The sequence below is a fragment of the Rhinoderma darwinii genome, chromosome 1 (genome assembly GCF_050947455.1).
Source record: "Rhinoderma darwinii isolate aRhiDar2 chromosome 1, aRhiDar2.hap1, whole genome shotgun sequence".
In the NCBI taxonomy this organism is placed as follows: Eukaryota; Metazoa; Chordata; class Amphibia; order Anura; family Rhinodermatidae; genus Rhinoderma; species Rhinoderma darwinii.
In genome coordinates, this window is record NC_134687.1 from 31,891,772 (window position 1) to 31,910,858 (window position 19,087).

General features: G+C 45.5%; 1 protein-coding gene across 2 annotated transcripts in view; it reads right to left on the reverse strand.

Moving 5' to 3' along the window:
* The window catches only part of ZFYVE28 (zinc finger FYVE-type containing 28), a 193,105-nt gene extending 181,728 nt beyond the window's left edge, over positions 1-11,377 (reverse strand). For both annotated transcript variants that reach the window (XM_075857121.1, XM_075857113.1), the window contains exon 1: positions 11,102-11,377. In XM_075857121.1, coding sequence (XP_075713236.1) covers positions 11,102-11,140 — 39 coding nt within the window. In that variant the 5' untranslated portion in view covers positions 11,141-11,377. The remainder of the gene's footprint in view (positions 1-11,101) is intronic.
* Between the last annotated feature and the right edge of the window lie 7,710 nt (positions 11,378-19,087).

The window sequence follows — 19,087 nt, forward strand, 5'->3', positions numbered from 1 at the left end:
TTTAGAAACCTCAAACATCTCCAGGAGGCAAGATGACTTCTTGATAATAACAAAAAAAAAAATAGATCTAAGGGCCTGTTCACATCAGCATTGGCTTTCCATTCCGGGGTTCCGTCTGAGGTTTCCGTCGGGTGAACCCCGCAACGGAAAGTGAAATGAAACTACAAGCTACCGTTTCCGTCACCACAGATATCAATGGTGACGGAAACATTTCTAATGGTTTCCGTTAGTCACCATTCCGGCAGGTTTCCGGTTTTCCGACAATCAATGCTGCAGTCGACTCCACTATTGATTCCGTCGTTAAAACGGAAACCATTAGCAATGTTTCCATCACCATTGATATCAATGGTCATGGAAACGGAAGCTGTGGTTTCAGTTTCACTTTCCGTTGCGGGGTTCACCCGACGGAAACCTCAGACGGAACCCCGGAACGGAAAGAGAACGGTGATGTGAACAGGCCCTAAGAAGAATATATTCGTATAATATTCTATTCTCTTGAATTGGAGCAAAGCTGCAGTAACCGAGCACGGCCGTTAGAGAGGTCGGAGCCTTCTGCTTCCCGCACCGACCCCTGCATAGTTTCTGCCACCCGCCAGAACAGCTGTTCTGTGCAGGGTCCGGGTGTCAGACCACCACTGATAATATTATAATGACCTACCCTGTGGATAGGACATCAGTTTAAAAAAGAAAAAAAAGCGCCCAAACTGGACAACTCATTTACCTTGCGTTTACTAGAGAAGTAGAAGCTTCATAGGGTTTTCCTATAAGGTTCTTCACCAGACGAATTTCTATTCCCACATTGCTATTGGGTAACGGCTAGCGTTGTAGCTGGAGCCGTTAGGAGCCTCTATCGCAGAATATGCCAAATCCACGTACACGTCAATGGTTCCATCGGGCGCCGGTTGTCTCAGTTGTACACGGTGCCAGCTCTTCTGGCATTTTCATTGTTCTGCTCCTCTGACGAAGCAGAATGGACTCTGAACGGAACAGGGAGTTAGATGGGAAAACCCCTTCAAAATTGTCCATATTTTACGAACAGCCATAAAACATTATAGGCCAGAGAACGCTGGTAAGTGTTTAGAAGTTCATTTACGTAACTTTTTGTTTTTCAATGCCAGAGCACATTTACTAGGCTTTCAGAAAAGAAGCTGGCACGTATGGAGCTGTAAAATTCACTAGAATTTAGCTAATGATTCATTAAAATGCAAGATTGCCAGAATTGACATCTTTTAGCAGACTCAGCAAAATTAAAACCTACCAGGATCCGCTCACTTAAATTTTACCAACAATTACATTTTGCAATAACAGTAATGTGTAACGCGGTCCATTATTCACAACCTCACCGTGAACTGCTGATTGAGTAATTGTCAATAGGACTTTAACCATCTTCAATACTTGTATCACAAATAAAGGGGTTGTCCCTCTTGTCCCGTATTGGGGAATATGAACGTCTGCTTCAGCTCTGGTGGAGTCGGAGACATGAACGTCCACATATAGTAGCCAGAGGGGGAGAGTCTTTCAAAATGGAGTTGCCCATTTGCGACAACCCCTTAAAGAAAAATGACAGGTAAACAAACCTGCAACGAACTATGAGCAATAGAAGGGCAGCAAAGGACCCTGAAGGTCCTGTTCGGTTCGGCAGGACCCTCCAATATTCTAATGTCTTTCTGCCCTGGAGGGAAAATGCAACAGATGGTTTGGATTTTTTTGTTCCACGATACTTTGTCCTGATGAAAACGCCCAACAGAATCTGGAAGGATTAAACGTACCCAATTATCAAAAATAGTAACCTGTGCTGTTCATCCTATTTGAGGTCGGAGGACTTTCAGTCAACCAGGGGGGGGGGGGGGTCATACACTGTGCTGTCTACTTAAAAGGACGGCATGAGAACAGTGCGAGTACCCGCTAGAGACATGCCATGCACCACCCCCTGGGGTACACATACCCCAGGTTGTGAACATAGAAACCACAAAGATGAGGCCCCATCATGCACACAGCCGTGCCAAGCCACCTGCATTTTCGGCCCATGCTCCCATCCAAAGTATGTGAGCAAGATCCGTAAATAGCAAAAGATAGGAAACGTCCTATCTTTTGTCGAGGCTTTCTATGGCCCGGACACCTTCCCTTAAGTACGGGAAGGTGTCCGCGGTCAAGAGAAATGAATGGGTCTGCAATTACGGTCCACAATTTCGGACAAATTCTACAGGGACTAATGAAATGTGAATGCCAGGATGCCCCATATACATTATACTGCAGATCAGCTTTTTCTGATTAGTTTCTATGTATTCGCATAAGCGCACGAGAACTTTCCACTAAAAGCGGTCGGCCTACAACCCCTTTACCTATTAACAGGACAGGTGATGAATGCACGATTAATGTCACTGCTTCAACCCCCCCCCCCCAAATGATCGCAAGAATGAGGGTCCAGTGTTTGAATGGAGCGGCAGTCACATGGGCACTTTTCTGCTCCAGTCTATCGGGCTGATGGAAACAGCGGAGCACTGTTCTCGGCTAGTCCCATGGGCATTGAATGGAGTGGTAAGGCTTATGTGTGACTGACACATGAACCAGATGATCGATAGGGTTCCAGCGGTGGGCCTCCAAGTAACCATACATCACCTATCCTCTGTATTTCAGAGACCAACCCCTTTAAAGCAGGGACAGAATGATAAGACAACAAACAGCTAAACCTCCAGTAAAGGAAAAGAAGAAGATGATCAGGTAACTGCCGCAAATACTCAGCCAAAGGAACGCCAATAAGGGAGATCTTAAAACCCTGTGTCTCCAAATACTCAATGAAAAACTTAGGACTGTTCTGCATGTCAGGCTTCTTTCAGACAAGCGGATTTTACATCCGCGTTCTATCCGTTTTTTGCGACCATAAAAACTGAGTGAATGTTAAATAATAAGGCTATTCACATGGGCGCGTATTTTAAAAACACACCATGCACTACTTTCACCCGTGGAAGGAAAACACCTATTGAGGTCTATGGAGAATAGTGAAAATATGGATACATCCGTATGTCATCAGTTTCTTAAAGGGACTGTCCTATGTCATTCAGTCATCTCCCTAGTAGACAGCCCATCATTAACACAGACCTGTAATACTGATGACATACCGATACAAAATCATCCGTAATACGTCCGTATTACAGACATTCACAAGTACGCTAGTCCGAAAGGGGCCTAAAGCTTCTCCCACCCCTTGTCAGTGATTGACAGCCTTGACCGTATGCCCACCCCTGTAATAATGACTCAATAGGTAAACTACAGGTTATTAGATTATATTGCATTACTCATTGTAAGTCTAGATCATTAGTGACTGCGATGTGTCACAAACCTGTATCACAAGCTACCCGTCAGCTCCACGGTCACTGATCAACATGACGGCAGCAAAGTCCATTGTTGACATTCTCAATGTAGAGCGCTCAGTAACAAAACAATAAAGGAGGAAGCTATGCAGAACCGACGTCTACGTCCTGTCAATGGAGATCCCTTCATCACAGCCAGTGCCGCCTCAATCATACTGGTACCATTTACGGACATCCCATTATGGAGCACCGCCACAATGGTTAAGCAATGTAATGGCACCAGTAACTATCAATCTCTATCATGAGTGGTGAATATTCTCCAATATTAGAGAAGTGATCTTCTGTTTAAAACAATTTCCAGACATGTAATAGAGATCTGTCAGATTCCCCCATTGCTCGATATGATAAATGGGCTTTTATCTCGAAGGTCTTCAAGCTATTATTGAAGTCAGTCCCATGGGTATATCAACGATCCCCAGATAGGCCAACTGATCACAAATGTAATATTTTACCATACGTCCCAACAGTCTCAAGAATGGGACAATGAAGAGGCATGGCATGTGCAGATTCGCATAAAAAGGATCTTTTTAGGTAGCTTTGGGCCGTTTCTGGACAGAACGGCGTCGGGGCTTAAAATGTGCTCAGAGTGCATGATATGACTAGGCTAAACTTGTTTCCACAACTCACCAAACAAGGTTTTAAAAACGGCTTTGGCTGTGAATGGAAAAGAAAAAAAAAAGGTGTAAATTGTGTTTTTGGAGTCAAGTATTATTAAAAGTGGACTTATGCTTAAAGGGATTGTCCACATGCCCTCTGTAGGAGCGACTCCAATTCTGGCAGACTCTAGTCCTTCTTGTATTACACGGATGGTCATTTATCAGAATCAGCAGTTTGCCGGGGGGGGGGGGGGGGTGACTGGAGCAATCAGCGGCTTGTCCCAGCGGCTGAATTTTGAAAGGGGTTGTCTAACGATAATTTCCTATTCCAGAGGATCCCACACTCAGGACCTCCCTCTGATCCAGAACGGAGAGCTCCAGCTGATCCATATCGGACATGGTTGGCCATTCACTAGGATGACTGGCATGTAATGTCACATACCCCCACAGATGACAGTAGTAGCGGCTTCCACTGGTGAGAACAGCTGATCGGAAGGGTCCCCTAACGCGGCCCGATATGGGCCGTGTAAACGAGCGCCGGTCAACGAGACAGATCATTGATCGGTGCTCGTTTGCTCCTTTCACAAGGAGCTATGTACGGGGACAAACACTTATTACTACGATCGCTCGTCCCTATAAATTTATATTTGTCGGCAGCGTATCTCCGTTTACACAGGAGATGTGCTGCAGACTACGATCATTTTTTTTTGGGCTGCATAAACGATACAATCAGTCAATGAACAAGCGTTCTATGAACAAACGGTTGCCTGATAACTGGCCTGTGTAGAAAGGCCTTAAGACAACCCCAATGAAAACAGATGGTTTGCTTTGGACAAACCCTTCCCATTTGCTCTTTTCGGGATTATATCAGAGAGTATGCTTCATCTGCCCCATCCCTCTATTAGCTGGAGCAGAAAGTAGCTTAAAAAAAAAATTATACATACATATATATATATATATATATATATTATATATGAGGTTCTCGTTCTGGAGGATGGCTTATGCATTACATGGGCGCCCGCTGACTTCTAGTGAGCATTCGCAGAACATTACCCACAAACATAAGGGGTCTCACCAACAGGGGGCCTCCAATGACCAATCAGCTAATTTCCTAGATATTACAATATTGAAGGCGAACATGAAGACAACTCTGCCGCTCTGCTCCCCAATCTGACTACCTAGTCATGATGTCCATCGTCGCTATACCAAATAGGAGAAATAATATGATGTGATTATAGAAACCGTTCTTTTTACAAGCAAGAGTGACTGACGTATAGGGATGGTGTATGGAAGTCATAACGCAATTCCCAGCCGTAGCTTTACTATAGAAGAGTGAGATCAGCACAGAATGGATGACCTGGCAGATCAGATCTCCGCTTCCTTGGCACGGTACGCAATAATCTCACAATAAATAACAGGTCACTGCAGTATAATGGACCGGAGCGTAATAATACCTGATCTAAGTGAGTGGGTTAGTCAAGTTTCTGGGCACAGGTGATCATTGCAATCCTGGATGGGGTCACTGGGCGGCTGAATGACAAGCGTGGTATTATATGTGGCCTAGATTTTACCAGACTCCCTCCAATGAGCAATGTTCCCGTGTAGCCTATCTATATAACAATCAGCGGTGACCTGGCATTCTCAGTCAGATCATAGATACATCTATTTATGCTCGGAGTTTTCCTTTAAGATACTATAAACTTCCTTAACGCGGATCCCAGGGGCCGCTGAATAGCGGGAGGCATTGTTTGCTGGATTCATTTATCAAGTTGTCTCTAAGGACGGAACCAGTCCACAGAACTATAGATATCCTGACCACGAGACTCTGCGTCCACACTATCAAAATCATATTTTTTTTCTTTATTAAGTTCACACAGGGCAAATACGCTGCGTAAAAGCACACAGCGTATCCAACCTGGCTGCCGCAGGGCATTTCGGCCCAAAAAAAAAAATCAAATTGTTGTGCAGTTTTTCGGCAGGAATGTCAGCTACAGAAGACTTTTTATATTTACCCGTAGCTATGGAGTCGTCCTGCAGCTCGGCCTCCTGGGATGACGTTTCAGCAGCATGTGACCGCTAGAACCGGCGAATAGCTGCGGCGGTAAAATGGGATGAAACGTCATCCCAGGAGTCTGGCCTGGACGAAGGAGCACAGTGTCCTGGTTAAGCATAAGAGGTTTTTTTTCTTAATCGAAACGCTGCGGATTAAAAAAACGCACGTCGTGGATGAGATGTGTTCAAATGTCATCACTCTACTGCTACTGTATTACGCAACAAAATACGTTGCAGAAAAAAAATCGCAATATTCTTTTTATTCAGAATCTTTGGGACTTGACGTTGTCATATTATTTGATGGTGAAAGAAAAAGTATAAACAAAAAGGGTAAAATGAAAAAACTTCATGAACTAGATAAAAAGAGAATGAAACTCAAAGTTGGATGACGTTCCGAACTGGTTCTCTCTCTGCTCAGTCTTCTGTTGCGGGTCTTATGAAATTCCACACTATACTGCAAAACCGGATCATCAAATCTCTAGATTGGATACCAGATTACGTTACACGTATACTGTGAAATTCCTGTACTTACCCATCTGCGCACCAGCGCGGTCTCTCCTCTCCCAGCCGCCGTAATGAGTTCACGGCCAATCAAAGTAACAGGTGGCATATTTAGGATAACGTTACACTGGTCTTAGGGCCCGTTATGTGTGTTTGCACCCTAATTCTGACTGTTGTGACCCGGCTCTCGACTGCTCTTGAATTCTCTACGTATCCCGAACATCGTTAACTTCCCTTGGACCGTCCTCCTACCCTCATCTGTCCTACGGTCCCGCATACCAGGTTCTCCTTCACCTCGTTACCCGACCCTTAGCACGTCAAACCATTTTCAGGTCTACTCCATGGTACCCCGTACTCTAACCACGGTTATCGATCATTGGACTACTTGACTACACTTCCGTATGGCCGTCTCTCCATCCCACTCTCCCCGGTATGTTGTACAATAGTGTCTGGTTCCACACCAACTAGACGTTATCCAGGGGGCATTTAAGTCCTGTGGTGGGACAAATACCTTGACCCTAAAAAGAAGCCTTGGGAAAAGGAGACGCTATAAGCAAATTGTGATTCATTCCCTGCGTATAGCAGAACCCAGACCGTTACAACACAACAACCAAACTTATATTTGCGCCTCGTTCTTCCCGCCACACAAGGAATTTCCATAAATATATTTCATCTCCAATGTGTTTTCTTACAGCAGTTTCCCGGTTACCCCTCAGACACGTCCCGCAAATTACTATTATATGATCAACCTAATATTGCGTATTCTTACATAATCATTTATGGCCGAGACTACAACAACAACGTCTACATGACACAGAACAAGGTCAATGGCATAAAGTTTCCTTAGTCACTGGCGGCAATAATGACACCGGATTCAGATTAACAATAGTAAATGATTGATCACATAATCCATAGCCGATAGTTTGTGAATGAGATTCTGGATATTTACAGGATTTGCAAATTGTGACACTCTAGCTGTCGTGAAACTACAACTCCCAGCATGCAGAGGTAAAACAACATCATATGGATAGCGTGAGTTCTTTAATCTGGTTGTAAGTGCCGATGAATAATTAGATATTCGGGATTATTGGTCGATCATATAAATGCTACATTTAAGAGTAGAGGATCTATAGTGAGGCCAAAATAAAATTAAAAAAATCTGCAAATTTTAATTTTTTTTATTATTATTTGCTAGTTCTTGTGCCAGAATGTCAGTAGTAATAAAGTACTGTTGGAGCGCGTGTAGTGTCCTGTGCCACAGCCTAGCAATACGAGGATGGATAGAGATGGATAGGATAGGGTTAAAACACAGCTCGGAGACACTATACAGAATACCCTACAATAGTTGTAAACAATCACTACAGAAGACAGGTCTGTATAAGAATCTGTTCACATGGCATCAGCAGCCCCCTTTGCAGTCCCGTCAAATTTAACAGAAGGAATTGCATTATTTTTCCACTTCGGTGGAGCGATTGGCATGGGGGGGGGGGGCGGTGCGATCGGGAAGGGGCAGGGGGGAGATGGTGGTGCGATCGGGAAGGGGCAGGGGGGGGGAGATGGCGGTGCGATCGGGAAGGGGCAGGGGGGGGGGGGAGATGGTGGTGCGATCGGGAAGGGGCAGGGGGGGGGGGGGGGGAGATGGCGGTGCGATCGGGAAGGGGCAGGGGGGGGGGGAGATGGCGGTGCGATCGGGAAGGGGCGGGGGGGGGGCAGATGGCGGTGCGATCGGGAAGGGGCAGGGGGGGGATGGCGGTGCGATCGGGAAGGGGCAGGGAGATGGTGGTGCGATCGGGAAGGGGCAGGGGGGGGGGGGAGATGGTGGTGCGATCGGGAAGGGGCAGGGGGGGAGAGATGGTGGTGCGATCGGGAAGGGGCGATGGTGGTGCGATCGGGAAGGGGCAGGGGGGGGCGGAGATGGTGGTGCGATCGGGAAAAGGCGGGGGGGGGGGGAGATGGTGGTGCGATCGGGAAGGGGCGAGGGGGGGGGGGAGATGGTGGTGCGATCGGGAAGGGGGAGATGGTGGTGCGATCGGGAAGGGGCGGGGGGGGGGGAGATGGTGGTGCGATCGGGAAGGAAGGTGGTATCGCTATCTACGAGGAGGCTCTGCTTCCCCACGAAACTGCTGTTCCGTACGGGAAGCAGAGACAGAACATGGCGGAAAAAGGCAGCGACGAGGCGGAGCGGGGCTTCTTCCTGCAGCACAGCGAAACTAAAGAACCTATTCAACAATTCTGTTAAAAAACAGAATCGTTTGAGTCCCAGTAACGCCGGATTAGAGTAATTGAATAGCGCAGTCGACTACAGTATTTATTCCGTGAAAACGACGGAACCCTTGAACAACGGTGACAGACGGAAACCATTGGCACCGGATCCGTCACTATTGAAATAAATGGTGATGCAAACAGAAACCTATGGTTTCCGTTTGTTTCAGTCAGGGTTCTGTTCATGGGTTCCCCTGACGGAATCCATGAACGGAGCCCCGACGTCCTTTGACAATCGGGGTGTAGCTGTAAGGGATGCAGAGTTGGAAGTCATACCCGGGCCCTGGTGCCTGTGAGGGCACAAAGGTCCCACCGCCACATAAGAAGATGCCAGAATTATAAACGGCACATAGTATTTTGGATTCGGTCCAGGAGCTTCAATTTACACCTCTGCTAGACAATAAGCAGATCATAAAGCGTCCCCCTACTCGGACCCCCAGCGATCAGCTGTAATCGGTGTAGAAACCTGGCAGTAAGTGTTGAATTTACCTGCAGCGCCACCGCAGGACATACTAAGCATTACAGAGTCCATTCATATCCAGAGCGGATGACGCTCTTAACGCTTCTCCACAAGAGATGAGGATCCTGAACACGGGACCCCCTGTATTAACTCAGAATTCTCTCACAGGTTGTATGAAACGGGGTTTTATAAACTAGACAATCCCTTTAAGGGAGGGCAATGTCTAACATGTCTAGGGAGCGGTGCCAAAAATATGCCACGGGCGGCGCTATTTTAATAAATTAGCCTCAATTTTCACCTAATAAATGACCCCTATTATTGATAAATCTTACCCATAATGCCATGTGACACGCGGTGTAAAAACATCACTCAACTTTCCTGAGATTCTAAATACGTGCACACAAAGGGACTCCGGAGAGGACAACCAGGCCGAACCTAAGGCGGCGTTACAGTAAGAGACATTGTATGAAGTCACACCTGCTGGCGTCAAGCTCCAAGTTACCCACAATGCACCAGCTGCTATAGCTCACACGTGACTGCAACATTCAGGTGATCTGATATATATCTTTATGTCATAACACTCCCAACTCTATAGTGGTGGAACAAAATTGAGCGTTGTATTATCTCCATTGACTTCTATGTAGCGGAGAAAGTCAACGCAAACCACAAAATGTTGATCGTGTGGCCCTCACAGTGCAAGTAGCTGTAGGGCCCTCACCCCATTGTCAATATCCAAGCAGATCCACCTCTAATCGCTGCATAATGAAAAGTTCTGACATTTTCTAATACACTTTTACAATTCAACACCATTTTCAAGATCTGTTTGCAGTCAGTGAATGGAACAAGCTTATTTAGCGTATTTACATCCAGAGGTTGCACGTCTCTGCAGACCTAAGGCGCTGTTCACATCTGCGCTACGGCTTCTGTTCATATAAAGGCCGACGTACCCCATAGACTTGAAATGGGGTTCGTCAAGGTTTCCGTTGCTTCAACGCTGCAATGCTCAAAAGTGAAGGGGAAAAGAAAAACGGAACCGCCCAACACAGGTGTGTTCTAAACCCAATCCTGCTCTCACAGCTGAGAGTTTGCTACAACTTTATCCAGTCTAGACAATCTCCTGTGATGCTGCACCAGGCTGATAGTAATACATTTAACCTGCACCGACACATTGTAACAAACTATCTGTACAGAAGAGGTATTTTTACTGCTGAATACAGCAGCATAATATTAAGTGTGAACAGAGATTGCCTAGACTGAAGAGATTGTATAAGGTTATTATTCACTGACAGCAAACCGATCTAGCAAATGATGAAGAACAGAAACAAATCATATTAGATAATCGCAGGACGGATCTTATCCTGATGAGTTACAACCTGTATTACAATCCAGAGCTGCATTCCCAATCCCGCTGGTTGTCATGGGAAACAGTCAGCAAGGTTGCTGTCAGATATAGATCTAAAAGCTCAGCTGAATTCCAGTAATGCAGAAGTACACCAAGTTGTTCCTTCACATAACCAACACAAATTCTGTGAAGCTGCGGAGCCTGCAGGGAACGCTGGGAGATTTCAGACTGCAGAATTATGAATGCAGCTCTGGAGTATAGAACAAAAATAAGTAATGCAGCGTATTTACAAAGTTGCTCAACTAGATTTGTAGATTAATTCTATATATAAACTGTATAATGGTGTTTAGTGGTGAACCTACATTAAAGAGTTAAAATTGTGACAGTGAAGTTGTATGTAGGATTAGGGTAATAAGTAGCAGGCTGCAGCATTGGACACAAGATCAATAGGATTCCTGGCATCACGTGACTATGGCCCCCAGGGGCCAGTGCCGCATGACAGCACCTCTGCACTTACCTTGGGTTTGTACAGCCACTTTCTGAACCTGTTCATCATTCCCTCCGGGGCTGTGCGGCTGCTGGATGTCACTGATCCCCAGGGGACTCTCCCCTTCTCCGGCCGGCTGATCAGAGTACTGCACTGAAAACCTGGGTGTCAGTCACCCCAGCCCCAGGACACTGGCGGCCGGCTCTCCCCTTTATTCTGAGCAGCAGCAGTGAGGGCTCCACCGACAGCCCCAATACAGCCACCATCCCAAGCGAGCAGCGCCACTCTGACACGTCCACGCATGCGCGTCAGCTTTCTCAAACCAAAGCACCTAGCATCGCTCCGCCCCAAGCCGCGTCCCAGCAACCAATCACCAAAGAGAGGCGGAGATATTCGTTTTAATGACCAATCCTCTAGAACGCTTGCGGCGGCCATTTTTGAACTGGGCAATCTGTACGTTTAAACTAGCAAAAAAAGCGTCATGAAAAAATTAAATTAAAATAAATACAAGCTGCTAAACGTAGACTAAATAAACAACGCAACGTCGCGCTGGACTTTTAACATTTCTAATAACGTAACATGCGCTGTTTGATAATATCTAGAATTGTGTCATGAGCTAATGGGGAAACATTATTTTGTGGTAATCTCAGAAGACAATAGTACCGCAAGTGAATCCGCTGCCAGGTTCAAATATGGCCGCTGTATATAGTGGGCGTGGCTACCCGTGCCCCTCCCACCTCCTCAATACATATGTATACATGCACAGCCCTCCTGAGATATTGATACTCGTACGTAGAGATGTTTCCCATAACAGTGACGTGTAGCTGTGCTGGAAATAGAACTCATTATCAATTCAATGTACGAGAAAAAATGTCTCCAACATCAGTCATAGCCATTATTTCTCCTCATATGAGTATACAGCACACCTGCCATAATGACGGATAATATAGGCGTAATTAACGCCACGGTAGTCATTTATATATGTGCGTATCTATCTATCTAAATATAGTACACAGGCAAACCGGGTCAGACTTTTTGGACCTTTGTCCTTTTTTTTTTTCTTTCGTTCGTTCTTTTTTTTTTTCAGTTAAATATTTTACTGTAAAGTTTACAAAAAAACACATAAGAAATTGCTGTAAAAAACACGCCAAAAGCGGCTCAAGTCAATACAGCAGCCTCATGCACATTGCTGTATTTTGGTAATAGGAGAGCCATTATAGGGCACCCGTAGGCTTTTATGGGAATTTGCTGTAACGCATACGTCTTCAATTTCATACGGAGTTTTTGTAAAATATTCAACAGGCTGACAGACACATCTAAAAAACAAAAAAAGCAAAAACAAAAAAATATTCAGTGCCACTTAGGCCATATTATGAATTTGTATTGTATGGATCGGTAATAAGGCGCTCATGGACTGCTATGAGCCCATACTGTACCTCTGTGTGCCATTTATTTTATGTAAGGCACACAGAGGTTTTTTCCCCCAAATTCATACAGAATCAATGAGAAGATGAATTATTGCATGTTCCATCGCTTGCTGTATTATGGAGGTATTCCAGGGATTCTGCGGCAATGCTTCCCGTGGAGAATATAAGGCTGGATTCACACGAGCATGTTCGGTCCGTAATGGACGGAACGTATTTCGGCCGCAAGTCCCGGACCGAACTCAGTGCAGGGAGCCGGGCTCCTAGTATCATAGTTATGTACGACGCTAGGAGTCCCTGCCTCGCTGCAGGACAACTGTCCCGTACTGTAATCATGTTTTCAGTACGGGACAGTAGTTCCACGGAGAGGCAGGGACTCCTAGCGTCGTACATAACTATGATGCTAGGAGCCCGGCTCCCTGCACTGTGTTCGGTCCGGGACTTGCAGCCAAAATACGTTCCGTCCATTACGGACGTAACATGCTCGTGTGAATCCAGCCTTAGGCCTCATACGGCGCCACAGAGGTGCCTACAGGTCCATAGGGGCCACAGCACAGGATCCGTGTTTTGCTGGGTCCATGAGCCATTTATGTTGGAATCACACATGCAGTGTGATTCATACAGAATCAATGAGAAGATGAATTATTGCATGTTCCATCGCTTGCTGTATTATGGAGGTATTCCAGGGATTCTGCGGCAATGCTTCCCGTGGAGAATATAAGGCTGGATTCACACGAGCATGTTCGGTCCGTAATGGACGGAACGTATTTCGGCCGCAAGTCCCGGACCGAACTCAGTGCAGGGAGCCGGGCTCCTAGTATCATAGTTATGTACGACGCTAGGAGTCCCTGCCTCGCTGCAGGACAACTGTCCCGTACTGTAATCATGTTTTCAGTACGGGACAGTAGTTCCACGGAGAGGCAGGGACTCCTAGCGTCGTACATAACTATGATGCTAGGAGCCCGGCTCCCTGCACTGTGTTCGGTCCGGGACTTGCAGCCAAAATACGTTCCGTCCATTACGGACGTAACATGCTCGTGTGAATCCAGCCTTAGGCCTCATACGGCGCCACAGAGGTGCCTACAGGTCCATAGGGGCCACAGCACAGGATCCGTGTTTTGCTGGGTCCATGAGCCATTTATGTTGGAATCACACATGCAGTTTTTGATTCAGTTTTTGGATAAAAAAAATAATATATATATATATATATCAGTCTTTCGTTTATACTTTCTCTGCTCTTTGCATCCACTCCTGTGTTTGGCCCATAAAGCTGCCAGAAAAATTGTACAAGTAATTCTAGCCTAAGGGCTTATTCACACGACTTAATTTTAGGCTAATTTCGGAGCGTAAAATGCTCGTATTATGCTCCAAAATATACTTGAAATACGCCTGCAACAGTTTCCCATTGATTTATATGGAAAATACACTTTTTAGTGAGGCATATTTTTACGCTGCGGAGTTTAAAAAATGCCTCCTAAAAATACACCTCGTTAAAAAGTGGTGACATGTCCCTTCTTGAAGCGTTTTACAAACTGATTTTCCATTGACACTACAAAAACGCTTTGAAAATCACCTCCAAACAAGACTCGTATTTTTCTACCTCAAACATAAGCCGTGTGAACATACCCTTAAAGAGATGCATTGAAATTAGATTAAGGGTATGTTCACACGATTAACAAAATACGTCTGAAAATACGGAGCTGTTTTCAAAAGAAAACGGCTCCTGATTTTCAGACGTTTTTTGAGCAACTCGCGTTTTTGGCTGCGTTTGAGCCGTTTTTTACGGCCGTTTTTGGAGCTGTTTTTCAATAGAGTCTTTGAGAAAACGGCTCCAAAAACGTCCCAAGAAGTGTCCTGCACTTCTTTTGACGAGCCGTCATTTTACGCGCCGTATTTTGACAGCGACACGTAAAATGACAGCTCGTCTGCACAGAACATCGTAAGACCCATTGCAAGAAATGGGCAGATGTTTGCCGACGTATTGGAGCCGTCTTTTCAGGCGTAATTCGAGGCGTAAAACGCATCCATTACATCTGAAAAGAGGTCGTGTGTACATACCCTCAGGCCTAAGGCCTGATTCACACGAGCGCTGCGCATCTCGGACGTGGAAAAACTGCTGTTTTTCACGTCCGAGGTGCATCCGTGCTCAGCGCTGCGGGACGCGATGTCACGCTTCCCCCATAGTTGAGAGTCTATGGAAGGATGCGTGATGCGTGAAAAGAACGGACATGTCTTTTTTTCGCACGGACCCTTCACACGGTCTTTTGAAACAACGGCTGTGTGAACGGCCACATTGAATTACATAGGTCCGTGGGACGGCCGCTGTTTCAACGGTCGTCCCATGGATGTTTAACACGTTCGTGTGAATCAGGCCTTATTCACATAAATATACTTTTCGTCCCTGTGATGTCCATTTTAACAACGGACAGCACACTGACCCATGTAATTTAATGGGGCCATTCACAAACATTTTTTTACAGAGCTTGTGTCCGTTGCGAATAAACTCACTGCATGTTCTATTCTGGTCCATGTTTTTTGCGAACCACGTCGCCTACTGAGTTCAATAGGTGCGTAAAAAAAAACAGACAGCACACGGATGACATCAGTGCGCTGTCCGTTTTTTATGGACAGTTTCTAAGCAAATAGAGAAGAAGAAGTGGAGCCAGAATTCGGCCAAGAAACACAGATAACATACGGATGCCATGCTCACTTAAAACACGGACACACGAAACGCACATGGACAGTCACACGGAAGTAAAACAGTTTGTCTTTTGGACACAAATCGGATACGCTCATCTGAATGAGACCTAAGAAATGGTCGAAAAAAAAGAAGAAACCAGACAGTGCTGGTAGAGGAGAAACACGGACGAGCAAAAACAGATGATACGCACGGACCCTACACGGATATTCATATGCATGAAAAACGGTCCGTTGTTTGCAGACGCAAATCAGACTTTCTGGTGCGAATAAGGTCTAATGTATTTTCTTTTCGACTGATGCATGATACAGAAAAAATACAAATACATGTGTAAGAATTCTCATGTTCGCATTCCCTTTATCATTATAGGTCTAGTTTAAAAACAAAAAACACTACAAATGTATGACCCAAACATGACAAGGACTTTTACACATTTCCGCAAATATAGCTGAATGCGTAAACTTCTACGAATAAATGATCAATACATGGTGAAGTAATATACAGGGCGGGGTTGTTATCTGATGAAGAACCAGACCGGCGCTGCAGGAATATAGGACATGTATTAGTACAAATCTTACGGTGCCTGTGAAATGAACAACTGGGCTCCCGCTGTAACGGACGGGATCAGAGGTTTCCTTTCAACCCGTCAGATGCCATGGTCAATAGTGACAGCGGCATCTAGGGAGCTTGACAAAGGGAGGGGGTTTCCTTTGTCAGTCCATTGGCGCCCCGCAATACGACTGTGGGGTGTAGATGGGTTACCATGTCAGCTGGAGTCCTAACAAATTCTCTGTCTACATTTACGTAGACAGGAAGATAAAAAAGTTATAATGCTCCACTCAGTATAATGCCCACCAATGCTGTCACATACAGTATAATGCCCCCCATACAGTATAATGCACCCCATAGATGTCCTATACAGTATAATGCCCCCCATACAGTATAATGCCCCCCTCAGCTGTCCTATACAGTATAATGCCCCCATAGCTGTCCCATACAGTATAATACCCCCCATACAGTATAATGCCCCATAGCTGTCCCATACAGTATAATGCCCCCTCAGCTGTCCTATACAGTATAATGCCCCCCTAGCTGTCGCATGCAGTATAATGCCCCCCATACAGTATAATGCCCCACTCAGCAACTACCATATTAGCCCCCCTCCCATACCCAGTATAATGCCCCCATATGTATGTACCTAATAGAAAAGTAATAACATAATTACTTACCTATCCCCGTTCCCACGATGGGTGGAGAATCCTTCTCCTCCGGTCTGTGCTGTGAGTGAGTCGGCGCAGACAGGCGTGATGACGTCACTACATCGCGCCTGCCTGTGTCGAGCAGCTTGCAGCACAGTGAATGCTGGAGCAAGGCTCCAGCATTGCACTGAACTGTATTTGCGTCCTGAGGCGCCATGCGGGCCCCCCAGTCTTGGAGGCCCAGTCACAACTGCGACCGTTGCAACCCCTATAGCTACGTCACTGATGGTGATCATACGGGCACAGAAGCTGTGTATGTGCGATCACCGCGTGACTGACAGCCGGGCTTCTGCTGCATCAACCGGAATAAAAAGAAACTCTGTTTCTCGACCATTTAACCTTTTAAATGCCGTGGTCAATTGCAACCGCAGCATATAAGTGGTTTGACAAAGGGAGGAAGCCCCCTCTGTCTGTCACCCATCTGTGGCCTGCAAACCCGATCGGCAGTCGCAATGGGTTACCATGGGAGCCTAACAAAGGCCCACAGGCCTGCTATGACTATATGCCTATGGCCTAATAGATTGCCTGTCAGTTTTACATTGACAGGCAATAATGCTGCGGTATACTAAGCAAACAAATCATTATATAAGCGATCAGAAGATCGTATAGTGACGTCCACTAGTAAGAGTCGACGGGGGGGGGGGGGGGCGTGTGGCTCCTGGCAAGCAGTGATGCAAAAACAAATAATTTTTGTTTAACCCCTTAATGACCGCCGATAAGCCTTTTCACGGCGGTCATTAATGGCCTTTATTCTACAGCGCCGCCATTCCACGGCGCTGCTGTAGAATAAAGTAAACAGAGCAGGGAGCGTCAAATCTCCCTGCTCTCAGCTGCCAAACGTAGCTGAGGGCTGGGGGCGTCCCTGCTCTGCCGGGTGAGATCGATATTAGTATCGATCTCACCCGTTTAACCCTTCAGATGCGGTGCTCAATAGCGTGCACCGCATCTGAGTGGTTTTGGAGAGAGGGAGGGAGCTCCCTCTCATCCCACCGACACCCGGCGATAAAATCGCTGAGTGTCTTTGTCTTCTATGGCAAAAAAAAATGAAAAACCCACTTTCTCCCCTTAAAAATGCTTTACTATTAAAAAAACCTACAATAAAGCAAAAAAGATACACATATTTGGTATCGCCGCGTCCGTAACGACCCCGACTATAAAGCTGTTACATTATTTAACCAGTACTGTGAACGCCGTAAAAAATAAAATAAAAAACCATGGAAAAATTGCTGTTTTCTGTTAATCCGGACTTTAAAAAAATGTGATAAAAAGTGATCAAAAAGTCGCATCTACTCTTAAATGGTACCAATAAAAACTGCAAGTCGTCCCGCAAAAAACAAGACCTTATACAGCTATGCCGACGCAAAAATAAAAAAGTAATAGCTCTTCGAATGTGACAATGGAAAAATGTAAAAAATGGCTTGGACATTAGGGCCCAGAATGCAAGCAGGGGGAAGGGGTTAAAACAGTTTTTATTGTGTAAAAGTAGTAAAACATACCGACCCATAGAATTAGGGTATGTTCACACGCACTGTTTTCAGACGTAATTCGGGCTTTTTACGCCTCAAATTATGCCTGATAAAACGGCTCCATTACGCCTACAAACATCTGCCCATTGCTTTCAATGGGTTTTACGGTGTTCTGTTCCCACGAGGTGTAATTTTACGCGTCGCTGTCAAAAGACGGCACGTAAAAAGACGCCCGCGAAAAAGAAGTGCATGTCACTTCTTGGGACGTTTTTGGAGCCGTTTTTCATTGACTCCATTGAAAAACAGCTCCAATAACGTCCGTAATAGACGTCGCAAAAAACACGAGTTGTTAAAAAACGTCTGAAAATCAGGAGCTGTATTCAGCCGAAAACAGCTCCGTAATTTCAGACGTATTTTGCTAAGCCGTGTGAACATACCCATAAGGGTATGTTTACATGCAGTGACCAAAAATGTCTGAAAATACGGAGCTGTTTTCAGGTGAAAACAGCTCCTGATTTACAGACGTTTTTCGTGGGCGTCTTTTTACGCGCCGTATTTTGACAGCGATTCGTAAAATAACACCTCGTGGGAACAGAACACCGTAAAACCCATTGAAAGCAATGGGCAGATGTTTGTAGGCGTAATGGAGCCGTTTTCTCAGGCGTAATTAGAGGCGTAAATGCCCAAATTACGTCTGAAAACAGTGCGTGTGAACATACCCTAAGGTAACATGTTGTTTATGCTGTACAGTGGACTGTGTAGATTTAAAACGCAAAAAATAATGCTGGAATAGCTGTTATTTTCAATTTCCTCCCCAAAAAAGGTAATCTGTACCCAAAAATCTATATATTATATGTGCCATTATAATACAACTCGACCCGCAAAAAACAAGCCCTCACACGGCTATGTCGATGGAACATTGGAATGCGGCAATGAAAACACAAAAAAGATTGCTTGGTCAAAAGGGTTATCCGGGAAGTTCATTTTTTTTTTAGTAGGGTCTGGAAATGAATTAAATAAAAGAAAAAAGCAATACTTACCTATCCTTGTCCCCGGTGATCCAGCGGCACTCCTGTGGTTGTTTACATGCAAGTGGCATGTGACCACTGCAGCCAATCAGAGGGCTCAGCGGTGACGAATCGTATTTCTGGCATAATGCCAGAAATACA